Source organism: Hoplias malabaricus, chromosome 5 (genome assembly GCF_029633855.1).
Source record: "Hoplias malabaricus isolate fHopMal1 chromosome 5, fHopMal1.hap1, whole genome shotgun sequence".
Classification (NCBI taxonomy): Eukaryota; Metazoa; Chordata; class Actinopteri; order Characiformes; family Erythrinidae; genus Hoplias; species Hoplias malabaricus.
The window spans coordinates 44,222,999-44,246,747 of record NC_089804.1 but is presented as its reverse complement, the minus strand read 5'-3'; the positions used below and the strand labels follow the sequence as shown (position 1 = coordinate 44,246,747).

General features: G+C 40.3%; 1 protein-coding gene across 1 annotated transcript in view; it reads left to right on the top strand.

Moving 5' to 3' along the window:
* Window positions 1-21,939, top strand: part of plxna2 (plexin A2) — a 301,903-nt gene extending 279,964 nt beyond the window's left edge. The window contains exons 27-32 of the mRNA XM_066670429.1: window positions 6,748-6,847; window positions 11,078-11,268; window positions 11,877-12,046; window positions 12,956-13,168; window positions 14,218-14,368; window positions 18,593-21,939. Of these exons, the coding sequence (XP_066526526.1) occupies window positions 6,748-6,847; window positions 11,078-11,268; window positions 11,877-12,046; window positions 12,956-13,168; window positions 14,218-14,368; window positions 18,593-18,688 (921 nt within the window). The 3' untranslated portion in view covers window positions 18,689-21,939. The remainder of the gene's footprint in view (window positions 1-6,747; window positions 6,848-11,077; window positions 11,269-11,876; window positions 12,047-12,955; window positions 13,169-14,217; window positions 14,369-18,592) is intronic.
* Window positions 21,940-23,749: the final 1,810 nt, after the last annotated feature.

Below are 23,749 nucleotides of genomic sequence, written 5' to 3'. Positions count from 1 at the left end.
TGTACCTGTGGTGTAGTATTAAAAATGACAATTGATTTATAACAATTTAATTCATTTAAATTTACTTCATTTTTGGCTTATATTTTGTTGAGTAAAATGACAGTTGCCTTATTTAATGCTGTGTAACAGTTTCGATAATAATACAAAAGAGCAGGAGAATGCTTAAATTTTGAATTACAATAAAAAATAAACAAATTAAAAAAAGCTTTAAATCTTGTGTACACCTATGTTTCTTGTATTTTATTTTAAAATTCATGTAAAATTAGATCAGCCAGTATCTTTTATTATTTTTCTCTTTAAAATTCTAATCTGTAAATCTGTAATAGTTGAGCAAGTTTGTGCACAGAGCCTTGTGTGTTTAGTTATAAGCACCGACTCAGTACAGTAAATAAAGATATTAGGTGCTTTTATGTAAAAAGTTGTAAAAGGGTCTCTCTCTCTCTCTCTAATCACTGGAGGTGAAATATTAACCTTGCTATGGCTTAATATCATTGTAAGCTGGCATTGTGTCCCTGAGGGCCTGCCATACTCCTGGGGCAGCAGATGAATTTCCATTTTCATGGGTTTGAGTGGCACAGGAGATAGGAGAGTGAAAAGAAGAAAATTAACAATTCAAATGCACATAGCATGAGTTAAGATGTGTGTCCAAGTGTGTATCTGACTTTGTGAGTGTCAGTGGCAGTAGATCCATGCCTAGAATCTCTCTCATACAGTATGCTGTTCAGCTGGTGCAGAAGCAATTACAATGTGTTGTAAAACATAGGACGCGCTATGAAATTAGTCATGAAGTGTTCCAACACATATTAAGCAATGAGCTTTAATTGTGTCTTTGCAAGTGCTCTCAGTTTGCCTAGAAACACAAGTGCTACAGTTGATAAAACACAAAGAGAGCAGTGCTCTCATGAATAAGCCATAGTCTGGCTTTAATTGTATTGTTGTTTTTATGCATTCTTGCCACTTCATCACAGCTTTCTCTGGTGGATTTATCACATTTTTCCCTTTCTCCCAAAGCCAATACCTGTTCTGTGTCTGAAGATTGCTTCTGCTGCCAGGCTAATACATTCACCACTTATCCAATTCAGGGTCATGCTAGGTCTAGGAGCCTACCTGGAATCACTGAGCACAAGGTGGGAATAGACCCTGGAAGGGGCGACAATCTTTTGCAGGGTGACACACATACATTCACCTCACACCTATGGACACTTTAGAGTCACCAATCCACCTACCAGCATGTGTTTTTGGAGCATGGGAGGAAACCGGAGCACCCGGAGGTAACCCACACAGACACAGAGAGAACACACAACACTCCTCACAGACAGTCACCCGGAGGAAACCCACACAGACACAGGGAGAACACACCCACTCCTCACAGACAGTCACTCAGAGCGGGGCTCGAATCCACAACTTCAGGTTCCTGAAGCTGTGTGACAGCGACACTACCTGCTGTGCCACCGTGCCACCCTCAGGCTAATACAAATGTGCCGAATGTATTTTCATCTACTTTAAGCTGCATCCAGTGTAAACGCAGGCAGTTCAGTGGTTCCCACTCTGTAGAAAAGCATGTAATTAAATGGGGTGCTCGTATGCCCTTAAGAGTATGTAGAGGATCTTCACTTTCACATATTTCATTTTCAAAAATACTCTCTATTCACTAAAATGTTCTTTATGGATCCAAATGGCTCTTGCTATTGAACAAGGAACCGTTTCTGACACCTTTTATATTTATAGGGCTAAGTAAGTATAGTATATGCATTATTGTATGTATAAGGAATAACAATGATTTTAAAGTTAAGGATTTTTTTTTTTGTTTCTGCCTCCCTTCAGGTAAAGAGGTCAAATTTCACTTAGGATGAGATTAAGTTTTATGGAAGTGACCACAGACCCGCAGATAAGCTTTAGGGGATTGACAGTATAAGCTGTAAAATTTTTTATATCACAAAAAATCTTTGATATATTTTTCAATGGATCTGTGAGCTGGTCCAGAAATCATCATATCCTGATAGTAATGCCGCTGGTCAGGATAAGCTGAAGGCTGACCACAGCTGTGAGTGTTTCCCAGCTGCTGGAAGGTGGCCTCTGAGTTAAATCTCTGCCTGGGCGCCTCACTGATGGCCATCAGTGGGCTGGAGGGCAGGGGAATCAGAGATAGAGGAGAAAGGCCAGGCTTTTTTGTGTTTGATGGAGGTCTTATCGGGCCAAATACTGGCCCCTTATCACTCCCACCCAACCGCTATCAGGCAGCCCTCCTGGCCTAGTATTATACCTCAAGGGCAAATCCACCTTCACTCAATCATCTGCCATCTCCTACACACACACACACACACACTGCATGCCCCTCCTGCTGCTTCAGAAAAAACTCACACACCAAGAACATAGGAGAAAGAAAAAGTTCAGCAGAATATCGTAAACTTTAAGCTTAGAACCACGCAAAGTAAATAGCACACATGGAAAAGAGAACTCGTGGCTGAAAAGGGATACTTAAATATTTAACTGAGCAAAATATCCTAAATGCTTATAAAACCTGACGAATGATTGGAAAAATTGGTTTCTTATATATATATATATATATATATATATATCAAAGCTTTTATGTGAAGGCTTACACAGACTGAAGTAAGACGTCAAAAAGGCAAGAATCTCGTTCTGCATCTCTTTCAAATCCATTCTTGACCAGTTGCCTATTTTTAGCACCCCTCACGTTGCAAAAATGGCCTATTCCACCATGTTTTTCAACCAGAGACTATTGATTCTTTGCAGCAAAGCAGTCTGTAAGCGAAAAAAGCAAGAGGTTAATGCCGCCAGATGACTAGTCGATAGTTCCAGCATTTGTTGGTTTAATAGCCAGTTTGGACCTCTTAAACAGCCGGCACTTCAAAATGTCAGGGTTCTTTTTTTTTTTTTTCTGCATTCAAACAGCATTTAAGGTTTTAAGGAAAGATAGGAAAGAAAAAAGCATGTGAAAGAGAGAAAAACAACAGTGAAAGGTCCAGGTAATGGGGCCTTTCCTAGTGTCGAGGCTGGGAGTCTGAGAAACCTAAGATGGAGAAAATAGGTTGGAGAAGGAAAGACAGAAGTTAGCAGCGTTAGTGTCTTGAGAGGCAGCATGATGAGCCAAGTGTCATCTCTGACATGATTTCCTCCACTGCTTCAAGTGGCTCTTCAGCCAGGCCATTAGCCTCTTCCACTGCATGACTGGGCCTTGGGCTGGACACTCTCTAATGGTCTTGCAGGGGAGAGGAGGTGGAGGGTAGATGAGAGAGTGGGGCAGGGGGAGGGGAGTGGGAAAGGAATGGTGGGGGCAGAGTGGAGGAGTGTGTAGAACTTCCAACAGCCTTCAGGAGCTCTGAAAGAAAGCTGGCAAAGACAGATTATGGACTCCTTCATAGAGATGAGAGGGGGTCGTTTTTTTCACCCTTTGTAAAAAAGAACTTTTCAGCATCATGCTGTGAAGAGTGGAATCTCTCAGACTGTTGGAGTTGGAGCCTTGTTCCTCCCTCCCTCCCTCTCTCCCAGTGTACTGACTTTCTGGTTTCTGATGAACCTCATCTTAAAGACTTTATATATCCATTCTTAAAAACATCTATCCATGTACTAGATACACAAGTGTCATCAATTCTAGTCCTGGATGGCCATAGTCTAGTACAGATTGAGTAAAGGTGATTTTCAGGTTCTAACATGACTACTAAACATGGTCATTAAAGGTGATGTTGGTGATTTTAATCCAGAACACTTTTTTATACAATTAAGAAAATGTTTCCTCACCTTTTGCCAGCTTTGACTTCTGTGTGCTGGAAAAAAGATCCAGTGTTTTTACACAGCCCTGGCTCAGTAAATGGGAAAAAAAACTGTGAGTCTTTTTCCAAAATGGCATGGGTTTTCTCTCGCTGCATTGCTGAAGCCATGAGAAACTGCTTCTTGGACGGAGGACAGACTTCCAAATGTTGAAAAGCATGAAAAAACATGAGGATGTTGTTCTATTTCTAATCCATTGGTGGGTAACACTGACTTATTTTTGCTGTGGTAATTTCAAACAGTGAATAAAAAAAAGTCTGCTTCTTATCTCAAAACATGTTCCACTTTAAAATATGCAGAGCGTCTGTGAGGTTTGTTTGCTGTGAGAACAGTAGTTATTGTGAATAACTGATGAGTTAGGTGTTGTTTGAACAAAGATATTGCCACACTGCTATACTCCAACCATCCAGGATCAGGTTGATGGCTCCAGCTGAAGTATAACAAGAAGAATGATTACCTCATTTAGCTAGCTCACTAGCAGTGGTTCCAAGCCTTGGTTCTGCCCAGCCCTACCTGGAATGTATCCTTGTTTTCCTTGCTCTAACACCCTCAAACCAAATCAGCTAATTAGCAGGAGTTGAAGGGAATATGCCATAAATATCCAGGAATCCAGTGACGTAAAGAAGTCTTGACCTGAGTTGTTGTTCATTTACTTTAAAAGAGTTTGGTCTTCGTCATGCCTAAAAGCTCATTCTAATACTCATAATAACCACACAATAATGAGCCATTCTGTACTAGAGATAACTCAAAGAGATTTCAAAGTTCCTGAAGAGGGAAGTCCTCATTGATAGAAGTGCTCTGAGTGGGTGCACAGCAGAGAGGAGATGAAAGGAAGAATTATACACTGCTATGCACAGCTCTGCTATTCATGCATAATATGGCCAGGCTTCTTCTTCTTCTCCTTTTTTTTTTAAATAGTGGCAAGGCAAAGTAAAGGAACTGACCTGAATCAAATCTGCAGACTCAGACAATTATACAGACAGAAATACTGTTGCTAATTCACATTACCTCTATCGAAACCTAACACATGGAAAGCCGTATATATGCGGGCCTCATTTTAGTCTGCCGTTGACATATGTCTACAAGTATGAATGTATATACCTTGAACACACTGAATACATTCATACTTGTCTTAATCCACTGGAGTATGCTAAGGAATGCATATGACCATATGCATTTCATAGACCAAAATACAATTTCAGCCCTTGCCCCTACCACTTGGCCATACCCCTCCATTTTGTCTCAGGTTGGGATATCTCCGTTCTTGTTGGGATAGAGGAGTAGGGCAAAAGGTTAGGGCTATATATCCCTTGGAACAGAGGCACACTTCAAATATGAATGCCCTGTAAATCACCAGCGAGACCCTGCACAAGTGAACAAAGAAACCCACAAAAAACTATAATAACCACTGTATTATTTTAGTTTAATTTTGTTTCAATACAGTATGACCCTTTATTTTATAATGAGCATAAAACAGCAGTCGTAGTATCCTGATGTCTCAGTAGTTAATAATTACATTTTCAGTTCTGCCTTAAATGGTAGAGCAGTTGCATTCTTGCACCCGATGCTGCTGCAACCTTTAAGGTGGAACTGGAAGGTTTGAACAGAAATCTGCTGTATAAGAAGCAGAATTAAGCTTCATATAACAGAAGACTTGGGGGCAGGTGATAATTTATGATTTTTATACTATTCTGAAGGATGATACCCTAAATATAACAAAAATCCAGCATTTCTCCTCTGCTATCAATGCAGACTGGCAGTGATGCCTATGTCTATGTTTCTCTTTTTAATTGTGTTCTACATCGTATCATGCTCTTAAATGGTTGTCCCATTACATGATGGAAGATTTTTCACCAGCACATATTTTATACCAGTTCCAAGGGGCAAGGTGACACTTGAAAACAGGGGGTAGTGGTTAAAAATATTATAAAAAAATAGTGTGAATGCTAATTCCCTTTTACTCTGCATTATCCAGCTCATGCTGTAAACACTGGCCCTTACAGTAATTTAAGTCTGTTATGTCTACCGAGACTATGAACATCGCTTGAATTTTTTAGATGTGACTCCAGTAGGCCCGACAAAGAACAAGAAAAGGTCCAAATGCAGAGCTTAAACCTTGCACTATACAAAGCCCCGGTTTCCTGTTCCTTATCTCCTGCTACCTCTTTCCTCTAGCCTTTAGCCCTCAATCAATAATATCCCGCTATCCCCTCAGTCTCAAAGTCTGTTTCTCTTGTCTGCACTTCTTTCTGTGCCCCCTCTTTTTCTCTCTGTCTTTTAACCAGGTTTGGCTTTCTCTCTAGCGCTATTATCTTTGTTTCTTTGTTTATATATATTCTCGCCCCATACCTTATTCACCATTTGTATGCCCCAGGCCACTGCATCTGCCTTTGTCTCTTACTTTTTCTCTCTCTCTGTCGCTGAGTGATGTTGCATTAAACACATCATTGAAGCTCAGCCTCTCGCTGCGCTGATAGCTACAGTCCCGCTGTCCTCTTTTCCAGTCATTAAGTCCACTGAGGACTGAGGAGTGATGGGACTTTCAATGAGGAGGCTCTAATGCACTGTCATAGGCTTGGGCTTCTGCTCAGGTCTGCCAGTTATAATGTGTCCACAGCTGAAGCACTTAAGGATCATTCACTTGTTTTATCAGCAGATAAACCTTTCGCCTCACTGCTCTCCTAATTGTTTCAAACTGCATCAGGGAGTTGGCAAAGAGAAACGCCTTTTCCGCTCCTTACTAGCAGCACTGCTGCAGTCCTGAAGTGAAAGCGTGGAGCTTATCTCTGTATTTCCAATAACAGTTTGTCTACAGGTTTCGCCCTGTTGTTCTCTGTACGACCCTCATCCTTTTTTTAGTATCTGAAATTGCACCCAGTATGCAACAAGGCTCTCGCTGAAGAACACTTTTGATGAAATTATGAGAAGAATAACTCTCTCTTTCCCTCTTCTCAGGTGTCAGATCGCTGTGTGGTGGCGCTGGTGCCGAAGCAGACATCCTCCTACAACATTCCTCCCTCAGCAAGCATTTCTCGCACATCCATCAGTAGATACGGTGAGTGTTTTTCTGGAGACATGAACACAACTACTCTGATCCCACCAGTATGGAGAGTATTTGTCATTTGTCTAAAATAATTTGAAGGTGATTTGCCATCTGCCGTATTGATTCAGTGTACTTTTAATATCTGCTTTTCATGAAGGCTATGGAACATGACTGCTACGGTTCTGTGCTGCTTTAAATGATGGCTCTGGTGACAGTGTTTACTCATGTGTGAGAGCTGTGTGCTGCAGTTTGCTTTACAGCCCAGAGGAAGCCCTGGGGAGGCTGTGAAGGGTGTGAGAGTACGAGAGAGAGAGCAAGAGAGAGGTGTTGGCATTTACCAAAAAGCCTAGCATTGCTGATTCCTCAGCTGACTTTGGACGCTAGCTGTAATGGCAGACACACACACACACACACACACATTAGAGCAGCTCTGAGGGAGTGCCACAGGGCTCCCCATCTGGTCTTCTCTCAATTTCCAACACAGAGCTGTAGGCCTCTCTGTGATTGCTAATTATGCACTGCAAATGATACTCCACAAAGTGCAAAAAGGCGCAAACGACGCATGGCCAAATACCATGGCTCTGATTGGTTCAAGCATGGCGCGCATTGTCACCTAGCAACGGTGCCAGCTTCACGCAAATATGTCCCCCACCTTCCACTGCCTAGATCAGTGTGAAATGCATCCTACCATGGAAGCACATTAAAGACTCGAGTTAATCAAAGCCCTGGAATGAATTTCTGACTTAGGTGCAATTTAACAAACACAATTATCTCCTCTTATCATTTACAAACAGACTGACATTTAAAATGCAGGTAACAAAGGGGGAAATATCAAAAGGGGAACAACTCCGACACATCAGAAACTTAATCAGCTCCCGTTAAATGATATTTCACGCCAGACAGCCTGGCGTTTTTTTGAAAACCAGCCATTATTTGTGAGCCAAACACTTAATTTAAGTCCTTGCATTGCTCCATTACATTCCCTGCAACCTTTTAAACGTTAGCAGTTAAGTGGTTTCGTGGTTGCATGGAGGCACTTCAACTTCTTTTATTACAAAGGGCTCATTGAATATTTTAGGAAAGTCATAAAATATCTATAAGGAGTCAGAGTTGAGCATTCTCTCTCTCTCTCTCTCTTTTTTGTGCATGTGTTCATTTCAGGTGCACAGACAGTGGGTCTCTCAGCCCTGGTGCCTATCAATCACAGCATGGCATGGTGGGCACAGCTGCAGCTCAGCACCCGCTGATTGATTCATATCAATTTAATGCTCAACACTTAGCATTTTACCTCAATTTAGCATGCCAGCACTGCTCCCCCGGCCCAAAATAGCACACTCCTCACAAGACCATAATGGGTGGGGAGCTGGTTAGACACATTAGAGTCATAGCAGGAGCAAGACACCATTTGTTAGGAGATCCAGACCCCTCACTCTCACATATGTGCACACACAAAACCACACAATAGTGCTGCACAGTATAACCACCTTATTAGACTAGGGTTAGATTCCCAGCTTGTGCAAGATCACCACACTATGGGTGTAAAGGTCTTTGGGCTAGATTTACACTACATCAGTCCACATTCCTTCTAGATATGAAATGATATGAAAATATAATATCACTATTATATCACAAAATTATCTTATCACTATTATTACTGTATATTTAAAATGTACTGAAAATTACAAAAAATATTTATACACAAACTGAAATAATTTCAACAATTTTATATTGAACACAAACAAAATGAGCAGCACTATGCATGCATCTAAATACAATTTAAACAGAAATAGACATAAATAAACAATAAACTTGTCCTTTTCTTGTGTAAAGCTATAAAACTAATGTGATATTTTAATAGTAGTCATAATAGTAAATAGTAATCAATTCCATTGGGTTTTATTTAACAACGGTTAATAACTCAACTGTTGTTTTTGTGGAAATGTTTGCTGCAGAGGCAAAACTGTGTTAAGAGGCATGTTTATTTCAAATAGCTTTTTGAAGACAAATGCACTTTAATGCAACATTAAATTGAAGGTGGAACTTAATATTAATGTTGGCAGCAGAATGTTACCAAGCTTTTTTTTAAGGTGGATGGAATCTCAAACTTCTTCACAATTTAAGGCGAGGGAAAAGTCACAGCACCATTTGAGGTCAAGACGGTCAGTTTTGTTTTTCTAAGAGGTGAGTCATAGTCTGATCTGGAGCCTTTAGCAGAAATTTAGCAGATTACTATTACACGAGGGCAGTTGAGGGAGGAGCTTGGTGTGTTCTCCTTGTGTCTGCATGGGTTTCCTCCAGGAGCTCCAGTTTCCACCCACAGGCCGAAAAACACATGCTGGTAAATGGACTGGTTATTCAGAAGTGTCCAAAGGTGTAAATTTGAGTGACTTGAGTGAGTGTGCGATTCTCTGTGATCAAGCCCAGTGATTCCCAGTAGGCTCCAGACTCACTATGACCCTTAACGAAATGAAGCAGACGAACGAACGAAACAAACAACAACATTACAAGAACATTTAACAAGCAGTATATGGTGCAGCCCTAACAAACACACACATACAAGCACACACCATAGCAATTCTCCTGTAGCTCATTTGGAATAGTCAGACTTGCAGTAGCTTGAGGTGGACTTGAAAGCAGGATCTTGCTTTAAACACACAGAGGCATATGCACGGTCCCACTTTGCCAAGTCCTTTTAGCCTTGTCCTATGGCTGCAATACTCTCAGAATTTCACTAAAACCTCTGTCTCACTGAGGCTGTTTGCCTGGCTTTGTTGTCTTGTGCACTCCTGGAAGATAAGGGAAGATGCAAACATGAGAGAGAGAGAGAGAGAGAGAGAGAGAGAGAGAGAGAGTGTGTGTGAAGGAAATGTAGAGGCTGATCTGTCCTCCCTAGAGAGCTTTCTGCTATGAGGTAAAAAGACATAACTCTAATTGCCAGCAGGGAGAGAGTCTGATGGCTTAACAGCAGAGGATGAGGAGCGCTTAACTTATTAGAAATCTTTAGATGCATTGATTAGATGGAAGGTCTCATGCTCTTAAAGCATGTCAGAAGCACAATACATCAGGAAGAGCCAATTATAAAAGCTTTAACGATCAGAGCAGGGAGAAAATCAACTCATTTCCTTCAGCCTAAAACCAGTCCTCTAGGGAAATAGGGGAAAAACAAGAGAGGGAGTGGAAGGAAGTACAAGAAGGCCAGTCACTTAGGTTTAGTTAATGAAAATTAAAAGTTACATTGCTGTATTCCTCCTCTTGGTGTGTGATGTCTGTCTTTCTTTCTTTCTCTCTCTCTCTCAAACTTTCCACACATCTGATAGTAACCCACTCTCACACAGCCATCCAGAATTGGGCCTTAGTTAGTTATATATATGTATAATTTATATATAAAGTAACACTAGGTAATATTTTACATTAAAAATACAGCTCTGAAATAACTGTTATACTTAACTGACCTGTGATAGGGAGAACAGAGCCTATGCCCTAGCTATGTATATATAGTGTCCTAGCTATGTAACTTTTGGAGGAGGGTAGAAACTCCCCTCCAACTTGATTTCAGGACCGTCCTCTGAAAATAGATTACAAATTGCAACTGTACAGCCAACTAGCAAATAAAATACCAAATCTTACATACTGTTATATTAGGTGTTTTAACCTAGGCATGCAGACTGCTTCTACATACATTTTTGAATGAAAGTCACTGAGAGCCACTCTCAGTAGCTCAGAGATTTCTAGTGTTGTAGGGTGATAGGATGCCATCTGTGCAGCAAGTCCAGTCATGAAAAGTTCTCGCTACTAAAAAAAAAAAAAAAATAATACCTTTGAACAGGATTGTTGACACGGGTAAATTAATATTGTCGATTTGCTCAAGCTTAGAAGACAATTGAACTTACTGTGCCCTTACCGTGTATAGAATAGAGCAATGTAAATCACTCCAGCGGTCATCTGTGGAGCAGTAGAACATTATGCTCTGGAGTGAAGTCAGTTCTAGCTCTGGAGATCCTGGACTAATCATCCAACATTCATACCTGACCTTACTAATGCTATTTTGGTTGAATGCAGTCAAATCTCCACAGCAATGTTCCAATGTCTGTCGTGAAGCCTTTGTAGTTTAGAGGCTGTTACTGCAGCAAGGCAATGTGGGGCACACTCACATTTAATCCTGTTGGTTTCAGAAGAAAGGATGGCTGAGAAGGTGTCTACAAATGTTTGGCCACATGCTAAGACTGTACTGTTTCTCTTCAGATTCAACTTTCCGCTACACAGGAAGTCCAGACAGTCTGCGCTCGCGGGCACCTATGATCACTCCTGACCTGGAGAGTGGGGTCAAAGTGTGGCACTTGGTCAAGAACCATGAACACGGTGATCAGAAGGAGGGCGATCGAGGCAGTAAAATGGTGTCTGAGATCTACCTCACCCGCCTGCTAGCTACTAAGGTAAGGACTACTAGTAGTAAGCTACTGTGTAGTCAAAATGATGGTGTCTCAGTCAGGTACACTCTATATGCAAAGTATGTAGAACCCACCTTGAAATGAGTGGGTAGAGCTCCATCCAGTACTTTTGGATTGAACTAATAATCCAACATCGGTCCCTAAGGCTCTCATGGCTGTAAATAAATAAATAATTGATATTTGCTACAGGATATTTAAAACCAAAGTGCTTAACAAGAAAGAACAGAAATCCTCCAGTCACCACTAAAGGCACAATCCGTTTAAATTCACATTTAAAGGAACAACATTGGTTTTAAAGTGCAGTTTGGTTGATTAAAGTTACATTACTTTCTCTTCTCCAGAAGGAGAGGTGAATACAATTTTTAAATCTACAATTTTAATAAAATAAGGTAGAGTTATGTTCTCTAACTAAAGGTACAGAATATGTTCCCTTGAGGGTACCACCACAGTGAAGACAAAAGGTACCACAAAAGTGACAGAGTAGTTCCTATTGTAGTTATCATGCTTGTTACTTTCAAAAAGATCTGCCTATGCTGTGACCTGTAAGGTTGTGTACATGTGTACTAAGATGTTCTATTCTGATATTTCTCTAGGGTACACTGCAGAAGTTTGTAGACGATCTCTTTGAGACGCTCTTTAGCACGGTCCACAGAGGCAGTGCCTTGCCTTTAGCCATCAAATACATGTTCGATTTCCTGGATGAACAGGCAGACAAGCACGACATCCACGACATGGACGTGCGCCACACGTGGAAAAGCAACTGGTGCAGTATATACCTCATGCTAGTTTATTTCTATAAATAATTTGTCAATGTCAGGACATAACCTCATATCCCCTTTTTGCTGGTTTTTAGTGTTTTAACACCATTTAAAAAAACTCAAGCTGCCCTTTATATTATGTCGATATTTCATAATAAACAGATCAATACAAGTGGTTCAGATTTGTTTGGAATAAATCATTGCTGCATTCATGTCCATTTACACTGAAGACACTAACATTTCTGTTGTGGAGGTTTAGGTTTTTTTTTTTTTTTTGTTTAAAGATTTTAAGGCATTGAATGGCTTTCCAAATTATTATTGAAACAGTATGGGTATTTTAACAGTATTTTTAAACTATAGTTATTGGGCAGTTAGGTATAGTAGCAATAGTTTCAAAATATTATGAAACAGTAGAAAACAAAAATTCATATTAAACATATTTGATATGGTAGTGGCATTGTTTAATTAAATTAATCAAATTATGTTATCATGAGGGATACTTTTTATTTAAGTTTAAATATATTCAAATTTTATTTTTCTATGTAATCACACTTTCTTATTAATTTATTTAATTTTCTTATTAATTTTTTTGTACATTTGTTAAGTCTAGCAATAAGCTTTTAAAATATAATGTCATTTAATTTTTTATTTAAAAAATTTAAAAAAGTTTTAATTATTGTTGTGATTGCAACAAATCTGCTGATAGAAAAGAGCTGTTTTTTTGTGTATATCCCCTCAGAAATTGTCACTTCATAGAACCATTATAAAATGACCTGCGGGATTAGTAGATTACATCATCAATATGGAGAACATTTTGAATGCCGCTCATATTCAGAGACACTAATCTTCATTACCAGGCCTGTTAACAGATGTGGCGCAGTATAATAAGCTTTCATTTTGTCTTTCCCTTTCAGCCTTCCTTTACGATTCTGGGTGAACGTAATCAAGAACCCTCAATTTGTGTTTGACATCCACAAGAGCAGCATTACAGATGCCTGCTTGTCTGTGGTGGCTCAGACATTTATGGACTCATGTTCCACCTCAGAACACAGGCTAGGAAAAGACTCGCCCTCCAACAAACTGCTGTATGCTAAAGACATTCCCAACTACAAAAACTGGGTAGAAAGGTGAGATGCTCTATGCTGCTTCATTTGAGTTCTCTTGGTGTCATATCGCTTTAGATAATTAACGCATTTTTGCATCTTTGCCTGTAACACAATCTGTAAGGTAGGTTATGTATGTTTTAAGTGAAAAGAATAATAAATCATTTTATATAAAACTAGCATTTATGTTGTAATCTGTCATGCTGCAGTCTTAAAACAGTATTCAGCATCCATCACACAAATACAGCATACAACCCTTGGGAATACCTCCTCCAGGTGGTGATAAAGAAATCTTAGCATATGTAAAAGCTAATAAATAAATCTTTGTCCTACCCACACTGACTTGTTTTTTTTTTTTTTTTTTTTTTTTCTGCTGTTCACACTATCTATATAATTTGAACTGTATCTGACATCAGTCTGAACAGATCATGCTCCTAAACTGTCCCACATGAACAAAAATGCAGGCTCTTCAGGTTCTGACCGGAAGGAGCCCTCCATCTGTTTTCTCCAAAGTGCTTTTGTTTTGAAATGTAAGAGCAGAACGAACTGATTTGTTACTGTGCAGTGCTGTATCACAGAACCACCATTTCCTTTATTCCAGATGATTTCTTTGTGAAAAATACATTATAAACTAATAATAATAAACAAATGAATGACATAAAATAAAGTTAAGACATAACCCGATTCCAAAAGATAACCCGATTATTCACTGGCCAGGCTTATGAATGCTTTCTCGCAAGATTGATATCGTAACAATAAAGGATCCATTTTTGGTGCCTTATAGAACCATCCATAGCTTATTCTCCATCAATCTGAAGAAAACTTTCATCATGCAAAGAAACCTTTAATAATGCAAACCGTTTCAAGTGTTCAGGGTTCTATATAAAATTTATTTCTTTTAATAAAGAACCATTATTTTTAAGTGTCTACATCTTGTAAATCAGTTTCAAGGGGCAGGATAACTCTCAAAAACAAGTGAATAGATTTAAAATTAAAAAATGGGATTCACCCTTAATTTCTTGAATATCTGCTCTGTTTATGTTGACCACTATTGCCCTCTGCTGTGTGTACAGGTACTATGCTGACATTAGCAGGCTGCCGGCCATCAGTGACCAGGACATGAATGCGTACCTGGCCGAGCAAGCGCGGCTTCACTCCAACGAGTTCAACATGCTGAGTGCGCTGAACGAGATCTACTCTTACGTCAGCAAGTACAGCGAAGAAGTGAGTGGCTGCAATGCACACACACATCTCCACACATACTGAAAGCACAAGAGAGCAAAGCGAGCGGATGAATAGGGCTCTGATGAGGAAGATTACACCCAGCCCAATCACTGCCAGGCTCTCGTACACAAAGTGCAGCAGAGTGGGCCCTAGGATGGAGCTGTTACCGTCATAACGGCTGCTCCACTCTGGGGACCCATTAGCCTGACCTTTACATTACGCAGCATTGAAAGAAATCCTGAGAGCCCAGAGACACCACTCTGAAAGCATGGTGTCTATTTCTCACATGGGTGACACGGATCACACTAGGTAAGATTTGGTATTTTTGCTCCTGGGCTCCCCCTACTGTTGCAGATTGTAATCAAAGTGGGAGTAGGGAAGGAGGGGGTTGATGTTTCCTACCCTCCTTCAGAATTTGCATAATGCAGTTACTGCAGTGCTGAACCCAGATTAGGAATCACAGAGGCTCTATTCTCCCTATTACAGGTCAGTGAAATATTACAATGATTTTTACTCAACTCAACTTTATTTGTTTATAGAGCACTTTAAGACAGAGATGGACACATTCCTTATGAATGCTCTTATTTCTGAAGAAACATTGAGCCAGTGGTTTTGGAAGAGACTAAAATGCAGGCCATAGAACACAGCCAGCCCTTCTACTCTAGAGCACTTTTTAAGCTGATATTAAAAGGTAAAAATTCTACCTAGTATTACACGAATTGCACATGAAGTGAGCAACAGAGTTAAGTTATTAATCCAGGCCAAGACTAAATGTGTTTTTCCATTTCAGAGATCTGTGTTCTCTAACATGTTAGCAGTTAATGAATAGTGTTAATAAATAAATTAAATATGAGCAGGATGAGGTCTCCAAGATGCATTTTATTTAACACTGTAGATGAAATACACCCATAAACTCTATATATTGACCCATGTGTGAGCACTCTATTCAGTTTGTAGTAACAAGTGGTTGAGTAGTATGGAAATGCTAAATTTAATTAAATGCCATCTAATCCTTGCAGCTATGTTCTAGCATGTAGTACAAAGCCTTTCTAGACCATTTCAGACTCACTACAGGACAGAGCGGACACATTCTTTATCAATGCTCTTCATTTCTGAAGAAACATTTTGTGTGTCTAGATGTACGTGCATTTATTGAGCCAGTGGTTTTAGAAGAGACTAAAATGCAGGCCATACAACACAGCCAGCCTTCTACTCTAGAGCACTTGGCTTGACATGTGTGTTGTGTATGTATTTGTGCAAGTGAAAATGTGACACGCCCTTCATGTAGCTCCAAATGCTAGGGTCTGTGAAGCAGAACATCTTCTGTGACTCTTCTGGAATACAAAAGAGCATTTCCCTAGTCCCAGCCCTGGGGACCCCTGCACTGCACAGCTTAGCTGCTTCCCTGCCCTTACACACCTGATTCAAGTGATCAACCAGCCATCAAGTCACTTCATGAGTTAAATCAAGTGTGCTGGAGCAGGGGAGGAGAACACAGAGGAGTGCAATGCTAGGGCCCAACAGGCCTGGAGCTGTGAACACAGACATAAAAGATTCATTGCTTCTGCTGTGTATTTAATACACTGCTCAGTGGGCGGAACACTCTGAAAGGTATCAGACAGCTGCAGAATCCTTGGCACTCACACATACTGACCTTAGAGCAGCCTCACTACCTTAGTGACCACCAGGGTTGGTTGATGTGGCAAAATCCCTGCCATTTGAAATGTAATAGCAGTGAAATTATTGAAAGTGAGACTCAAAAACCATATTTAGATGTTAAGTCACAACAGTTATTTTTATAGTGACAAAAGAATTGTGTCTACCTTTTAATATTACACTTTTTATATAACCTTGCAGGGATTATCACCTCTAAAGGTCAGATTTAGATATTGGTTGCATTTTCTACTTAATATACTTCCAGTAATCCCAATTTCAATTTAGACTCCTAAGTTCATAATTTGTCATTTTCTCCTATAGCCAATATAGATGCACTTGAGGAAGAACTGCGCATGGCAGCTGAGGTGTGTGGGGGTAGTTCGGGCTTGTGTGTAAGGTTGCAAGTGGTTACAGACGAATGGCCACCCCCTTTGTGGGACCTAAAAACATTGTGGTGGTAAAAATAATGGAATTATTCTTTTAAATCAGGCAAGTTTAGGGAGTTCAAATACAGAAAAAGAATAATTTTTCCCTACAACATTTCTGGGCAGTGGAGAACATTCATGTGACAGTGGAGAAAAGCTAACGCCACACTGCAGGAGTGCATGTTAGTGCAATGTAGCACTCAATCGCCTTCTATTTAAAGGTTTCCGGTGAAAGCAAACGCCAGTTTGAGTTCCATCTTGGCTCAGTGAATATTCCCGTGACGAGCCAGTTTCCTATTATTCCACCCACTTTGATATGCAAATGACCGGCGGGCCCCAGCCAGAGTGTCACTTCCCCTGGTGTTACTCTGACACGGCCTGGAGAGAGACAGAGTGGAGAGCCTGTCAGATCCCCTCCACCCACTTCCCTTCCACCTCCATATACTCGTCTCCACTAGGGACAAAATGGACTGATGAAATGGAGAAATGGCACCGTGGGAGTTTTCTCTTGATCTCTCGGTGAGACAGGGACATTGACATTTCCCCCCTTAATGTTATATTAATGCGGTAAAGTCTCAGTTCATCCAGCAGTGGCCACAGGCTACCGTGTGTCAGCATTTCCATCAGGGGTATGCAGACCGTTTGTAATGAACTTGCTCTCTCTCTGGCCTTGTACACTGACCCATTCAGATCTTCCCACTTATGATTTCCTAAGCATTTATTCCCAACATGTCCCATGCTTCATAACCTGCTGTGGTCCTTTGGCATAGCATAAGAACATGTAATGTTCAAGAGTCTCTTTGTGTGTGACTTAGATGTGACCTGAACTTGAGTCGCTAACTCGAGTGCCCATCTCTGTATAAGAGTGAAATGAATGTAGTTTACAAATATAGTTAATGATGTGATTGGGTTTAATCAATAGGATAAAATCTGTGCATGTAATATATAATAAATAAAGCCAAATTACCCAAATTTGTCTCAAAGCTATTTAAACGAATATTTACAGAGCAAACAATAAAAAAGACTTGGTTTTTACATTCATAGGCACTTTTTAAAAATATTCATTGACCACATGACTTCAATTTGTAGTTCTATAACTACACACTGTATTCAATCTGTTTTTATGCATACTTTGCTTCACCCTGTTCTTCCATGGTCAGCACCCAAGGACCACTGCAGAGCTAGTATGATTTGGGTGGTGGATCATACAATGGTGACACTGATGTGGCAGAGGTGTGTTAGTATGTGTTGTGCTGGTGCGAGTGGATCAGACACTGCAGTGCTACTGGAGTGTTTAAAACCCTCAGTGTCACTGCTGCACTAAGAATACTCCACCGACCAAAAACATCCAGCCAACGGTGTCCTATTTTGATGAAGGACTAAAGGATGACCAAAACAACCGTGTAGCAACAGATGAGCTACTGTCTCTGCCTTTACATCTATAAGATGGACCAACTAGGTAGGTGTGTATAACAGAGTGGATAGTAAATGGGCAGTGTTAAAACCATTCACTCATACCACTGCAACACACACTAACACCACCATCACCATGTCAGTGTCACGTCAGCACTGAATATGATTCACCACCCAAATCATACCTGCTCTGTGGTGGTCCTGTGAGGGTCCTGACCATTAAAAATAAGGTGAAATTAAAATATAAAGTGCACTTCTATGATCAATGGGGCTAATAAAATCTAATCAAATTGCCAGTCATTTTAATTTGAACGTTATGGCTGTGTGCTTAAGGTGGTTTTGATGAAACTGTTGGTTGAATACATAATGTAAATGTTGTCACTTTTGTGTTTAAGAAGATTGTATGCACAGTGACTTTTTACTAAATTCAGATTAAAATCACCTTCCCTCTTTAACTTATAAAAATAAAGACACTGACTGAAAGTTCAGACACTTCAGGTAGCTCCCAGAATATAAAAAGGGCTCCAAGTATGAAATATTTACCCAGTGCCTTTCCCTTAAACCCAGGGGCAGCATTTTGCAGACGGCTGTCTGGAGATTGATGTCTGATATCTTTCTGCAAATCAGTGATTAAGTGTCTGGTCATAATCAGATCTCCAGTGTCTGTCCGGAGATGAGCTAAGATGGGACACGGGCTGGGTATTAATGAGTGTCTGATTTGTGTCCCCAGATCACGGTGGCGCTGGAGCAGGATGAGCAGGCCAAGAAGCAGCGGCTGGCTTACAAGGTGGACCAGCTCATCTGTGCCATGTCTCTGGAGAGCTGAGAAAGCAGCTGGGCCAGATGGAGCGACGGAACACAGACCCAAACACAGACGCGAAACCTTTACCCAAAGCCTTGTCCTGAAACTCAAGTGGAAAAAGGGGACAGAGCTGGTTTGGGGGCTTTTGGCCAATGACAGCTTGGTTAATTTTGTTTCCTTGGAGTCAAAATGTTACCTCAGCAAGACCACTGGAAAAGATCATCTACTTTTTTTTTTTTGCCTTCCAGCCTGCGTGAGGATTGAAAGTAGTAGTAGATTTTTCAGTTGCCCAGTGGCTTTTTGAAGCAACCTGCATGCTTGTCTTTTTTTTTTTTTTCATTTTAAAATTGCTTGGCTTCGGCAAGCTTCAGGAGCAATTGGGAGATGTCAAGGAATCCACAAACTACAGCTGCTCCTCCTAATCCACTCTGCTGGTGGCATGTCAAGAGGACCGGAAAAGTGAGCCAGAGCCAGATGTGCAATTGCCTCGATTTAAATCCAGCTGATGGCTTTTACTTCCAAAGTTTTTATTTATTTTTATACATGAGTCCCGTTCCTTAATTTCCTTCTGTTTCAGTGTGCCTCTGAAATGTTAATGCCGTAGTGACATTCCTAGTCCTCCTTGCAGGCTAATGAGACAATGAGCAGACATTATCTATATTTCGTCTTTCCAAAAGCGGAGGCCCTATCCCAACCCTGTGCATGAACCTTAAACATAGAAAGGACTTTTTGAGAAACTATAGGATCTTGAGAGATCTTTGAGGAATGGTCTGCATTTTTTCAGAGAGATTGTTTACCTCTTAACGGCAAGGGGTCCGAGTTTCTCCAGCATGTGTCCCATAATTGCCAGGACTGCAGTCAACCAGTGCGGATAAATCGGGAGAGGGAAGGGAAAGAAAAAAAAAAAAACGCATTCTGGCCTCATAGACTTCTCCTCTTGCAGTCTCTGTCTTAACGTCCCGTTTTCTACATGTAAGCGTTTGTGAATGTACAAAATGTTCCACTATTGTGTCTTTTGATTTGTTCGTTTTTTGGGAATAAAAAAAGGAGTCAGTTGAACTGATCCTAGTGGAGGGCATGCAATGCTCTCAAATGCTCTTAAGTTCCCTCCCTCAAACTCCCCTCCCTCCCTCGTCCTCAGTAACATTGCCAAAACGTACTGAACATATGATGGTTTTCAATGCATGTCTGCGAATTGACAGCAACACTGAGATTGCCCTTTGGTTCAGCTTGGAACATGGAGTAACCCTAGAAGGAAGAGAACTAACTGATTGGAGATCAGTTCCTCGCTTCGTACCAGGCAGTATTACCTTATGATGTATGGTCCAAAGTTGTGTGTCTGTGTGTGTGTGTGTGTGTGTTTTGCATGCATTATAAAGTACCTCATAAAAGGAAAACGATAACGTCTGCGTTCCCATCCGCTAATATCTTCAAGTGCCAAGGGATCGTGCAAATGGTGCATGTTGCTGGCCGAGGACCATCCCACTTCCCTTCCATCCACACACACACTATATGACCTTAAAAAGTTGGCGCAGCTTGATTACATGCCAAAAAAAGCTCTGTTTGAAATGGTTCAAGGATAGAAAATTAACGTTAATGCTTTATTAAGATGTGAACAGTGAGGATGCAGGGTGGCACTGAGAAACAGCTGAAGGAGCTGAAGCTGCTGTGCGGCTGCTTTCAGGCCACAGCCAAGAACCGGTACGAGAAGACAGCAAGTGATTTGTAAAATACTTCAGCGACTGGAGTGGTGATAGCTCAGCTGTGTATGCTTTCTTCTTCATCCCTCCCTTCTCCGACATGATGTGTGTCAACAGCGAGCATGAACAAAAGATGTCATAGCTTTCATTGTTAATGCATGATGTCAGGTGGAGCTATTTTATGATGACAAGCCCAACCGCAACAGACAAGGTCATTGAAGGTCACCGGCAGCGGGAGTTCACAGTGGACTGCTTCTGAGGTTTTCCTTCGCTTTCTCTCGCATTCAAACTGATATGTTTATTAGCTACATAACCATGTGCTGTATGTATTACAGTACTCTGTATCAACAGTGTATAGAATGAGTTATTTATTTAAATCCAGCTACAGTCAGACTCTTGCTTCTTCCCTAACATGGTGCGCAGTTTTCAGGAATCGATTGTAGAAAGACCTCATAACCAGACTTTGTCTCGTCTTTGTTCTTCAGCCGTCTTCGCCCTGTGCTCTGGCAAATTGACTCCGTCCGAGACAGATGAAGAAATGGGGGAGACTGATAAAGTACAGAGGGGATGAAATGAAGGGGTAAGGAAGGTGAAGAGAGAGTGGACGCTTTATTACTCCGCTGTCTTGTATCGAGGGTTTGAGGAGCATAGAAATGAGCGAGAAGCAGACAGAGTGAGTGAGTAAGAGAGAGAGAGAGCAAGAGAGAGACCCCCTTAGTTTCAGTTTCCTGCACGAGCTTTGAAGCTTGACTTTGATCTCAGCTAGTCGTGTGCACACTGAGATCAGGAGATTAAAAAAAAATAAAACCCGAATGCACATCAAAAAAAAGAGGGATAAAAAAAGTGACGTGATTGACATGGAATTAATGTGTCTAGCCAGAAAGCGTTAGTTAGGCAAGCACTGCAGGGATTCCCACTGTATGTATAAAGTGTAGTCATTGAAAAAGCACTAGCGCATGAATTCCATCATGCAGAGAACGTCTCTCTCAAAACACAAGTCATGCCGTATTCTAGTGACATCAGGAAATACAGAAAAAACCCTTCTACTCCAGACTAGCAGTAGTCTTCCTAGTCTTCCTTTTTCTCTTCCACTACACAACCCCAAGTCCAAATCTGCTGATCTCCCAGCCAGTACCTCCTGTCCTTTTCCTACTGTTCCAATAGAAATGGCCCATAATAGAGGCAGGGGGTCGGGGGGATACAGCTTTCTCTGAACAAGCTCTACACTGATCAATAATAGTGTGCTCAGACTTGTGATTAGATGTCTTTCATAATAAATCAGAAGTGTACTCAACAGCCTCACAACAAAGCCCATGGAGGAGTCCAGGCCAAAACAGATTAATGTTTAAGCTGATTTATTCTGTAAGTAATAGATTTGTTATATTCATCAAAGGCAAGAGACAACACTGAAGCATTCTAGTCGTGTTGGTAATGCTACTTATACAAAAATGTAATAGGGTTGAAAAGTAAAAGTGCAAATAGTGTTACAAACTGTGAATAAAATGTTTTGGTGTGTTTTTTTGATTGTTTGTTTGTTTTGGGGGGGGGGGGGTTAGTTAATTCTTTTTTTTTTTTTTTGCCACTCACGTATTGTTATAAAATGGGTCCAAGACAAAATCACTGATGACCCTAGTTAACATTTATTTTCTCTTTGTAAGCTGCTTTTTCTAATTAGTTGTGGACCCCCCCCCCCCGCCCCCCATCACTACCACCACCCTTCCCCCACCCCCAGTCCTTCTGCAGAGCAGGATGCATTAAATTATGAGGCAGTTGTTTGAAATGAAGTGATTTGAAGTGGTATTGAAGTGCTACCCCATCCTACATTAGGCACAATTTTGTTGTTGTTTTTGTTTGTTTTGGGTTTTTTTTCCCCTTTTGCTCAAATATTGCTGTTGGTGGTTGAGTAGCATGCTCCAGAATTATACTCAATATACTCAAATTACATACCAATCTCACCATTCCAAAGCAACATGAAAATAAGTAAATAGGTAAACAAAGGGAATGGTTGGTGCAATCCAAAAAGCTACCCGGCGTGTAAGTTTCAATTACACACAACTTTATAAACAAAACTTTGTTTGTAGACACTGGAGGTCTGTAATATAGTTAATACAAAAAAAGGTAATAATGACCATGATGATAATAGTACTTATGGCTGTCCGTTCTTGTTGTTTTATAAAAGTGTTGTGAAAACTGTAAGAAAGTTAAAGTATTTAAAAAAAAACAAAAACAAACAAAAAAAAAACGTTTTGTCTGATTTTTTTATTATGATTTGCTTTAGTTTTTGTTTAATAATATATTACTGTGTACCTATTGTAAATATGAAGCACACCTATTTTGCAAGCCAAGGATTCACTTTGTACTGTTGTTATATATAAATAAATTTTACTGGTTAAAATATTTGTAGTGAACTTATTTTAGCACATCTCACAAATAACTCTTTTTTTTTCTTCTAAATTTCCTCATGGAACATTTGCCTTTGATGTTTCAGCTTGATCTTGCACTAAACATACAGGTGCATCTCATTAAGTATAGAATCAAAAAATGAATGTATTTCAGTAAGTGAAACTCATATAGAATCATTATGATCTATTTCAAGCATGTGTTTATTTCAATGGTTCACTGTGTGTGTATATATCATCTGTATAATATGAATTTCACTTTTTGAATTGAACTACTGCAATCTTTCGGCTGCTCCCTCCCTCCAGGGGTCACCACAGCACATCAGCTGTGATCCACACCATCGATCTGGCACAGTTTTTACGCTGGAACCCAACAAACTCCTCACAGACAGTCACCCAGAGAGGGGCTCAAACCCACCACCTCCAGGTCCCTGGAGCTGTGTGACAGTGACACTACCTGCTGTCGCCGTGCCGCCCGTATCTGAACTACTGAAATTAAATAACTTTTTGATGATATTCCAATTTATTGAGATGCAATTGTATCAGCAGAGTGACATCCCGTCTGCCATTCAACTAAGGAAGCACAAACAAAAGTAAAAAAATATCTGAAGTTACCTAACATTTTTTTATTTTTATTTGCTAGTCTGTGTTTGTTTAATACATGACTCTATATATTTTTCATCTAATGATACATGTAACTTTATGTTCTTTTTAAACATAAGTGGAACAAGATTGGAACCAGGTTCTAGTCAGATGAGAGGAACACAGCTTGGCAGCAAACATCAGTAGTTTGGTATAAGAGTTAGCCATGTAGCCTTTTGTTTCATCCTGAAGCAAGATCATTATGACCATATAAAAAACACACCTCCAAAATTGTAAATAATTGACCACAGAACACAAATGTCTGCAGTTAGTGCTAACACTTTCTGCACATTTTTGTTTTGAGATTTTGTCTTCCTTCATAAATAGGATCTCCATATATATAT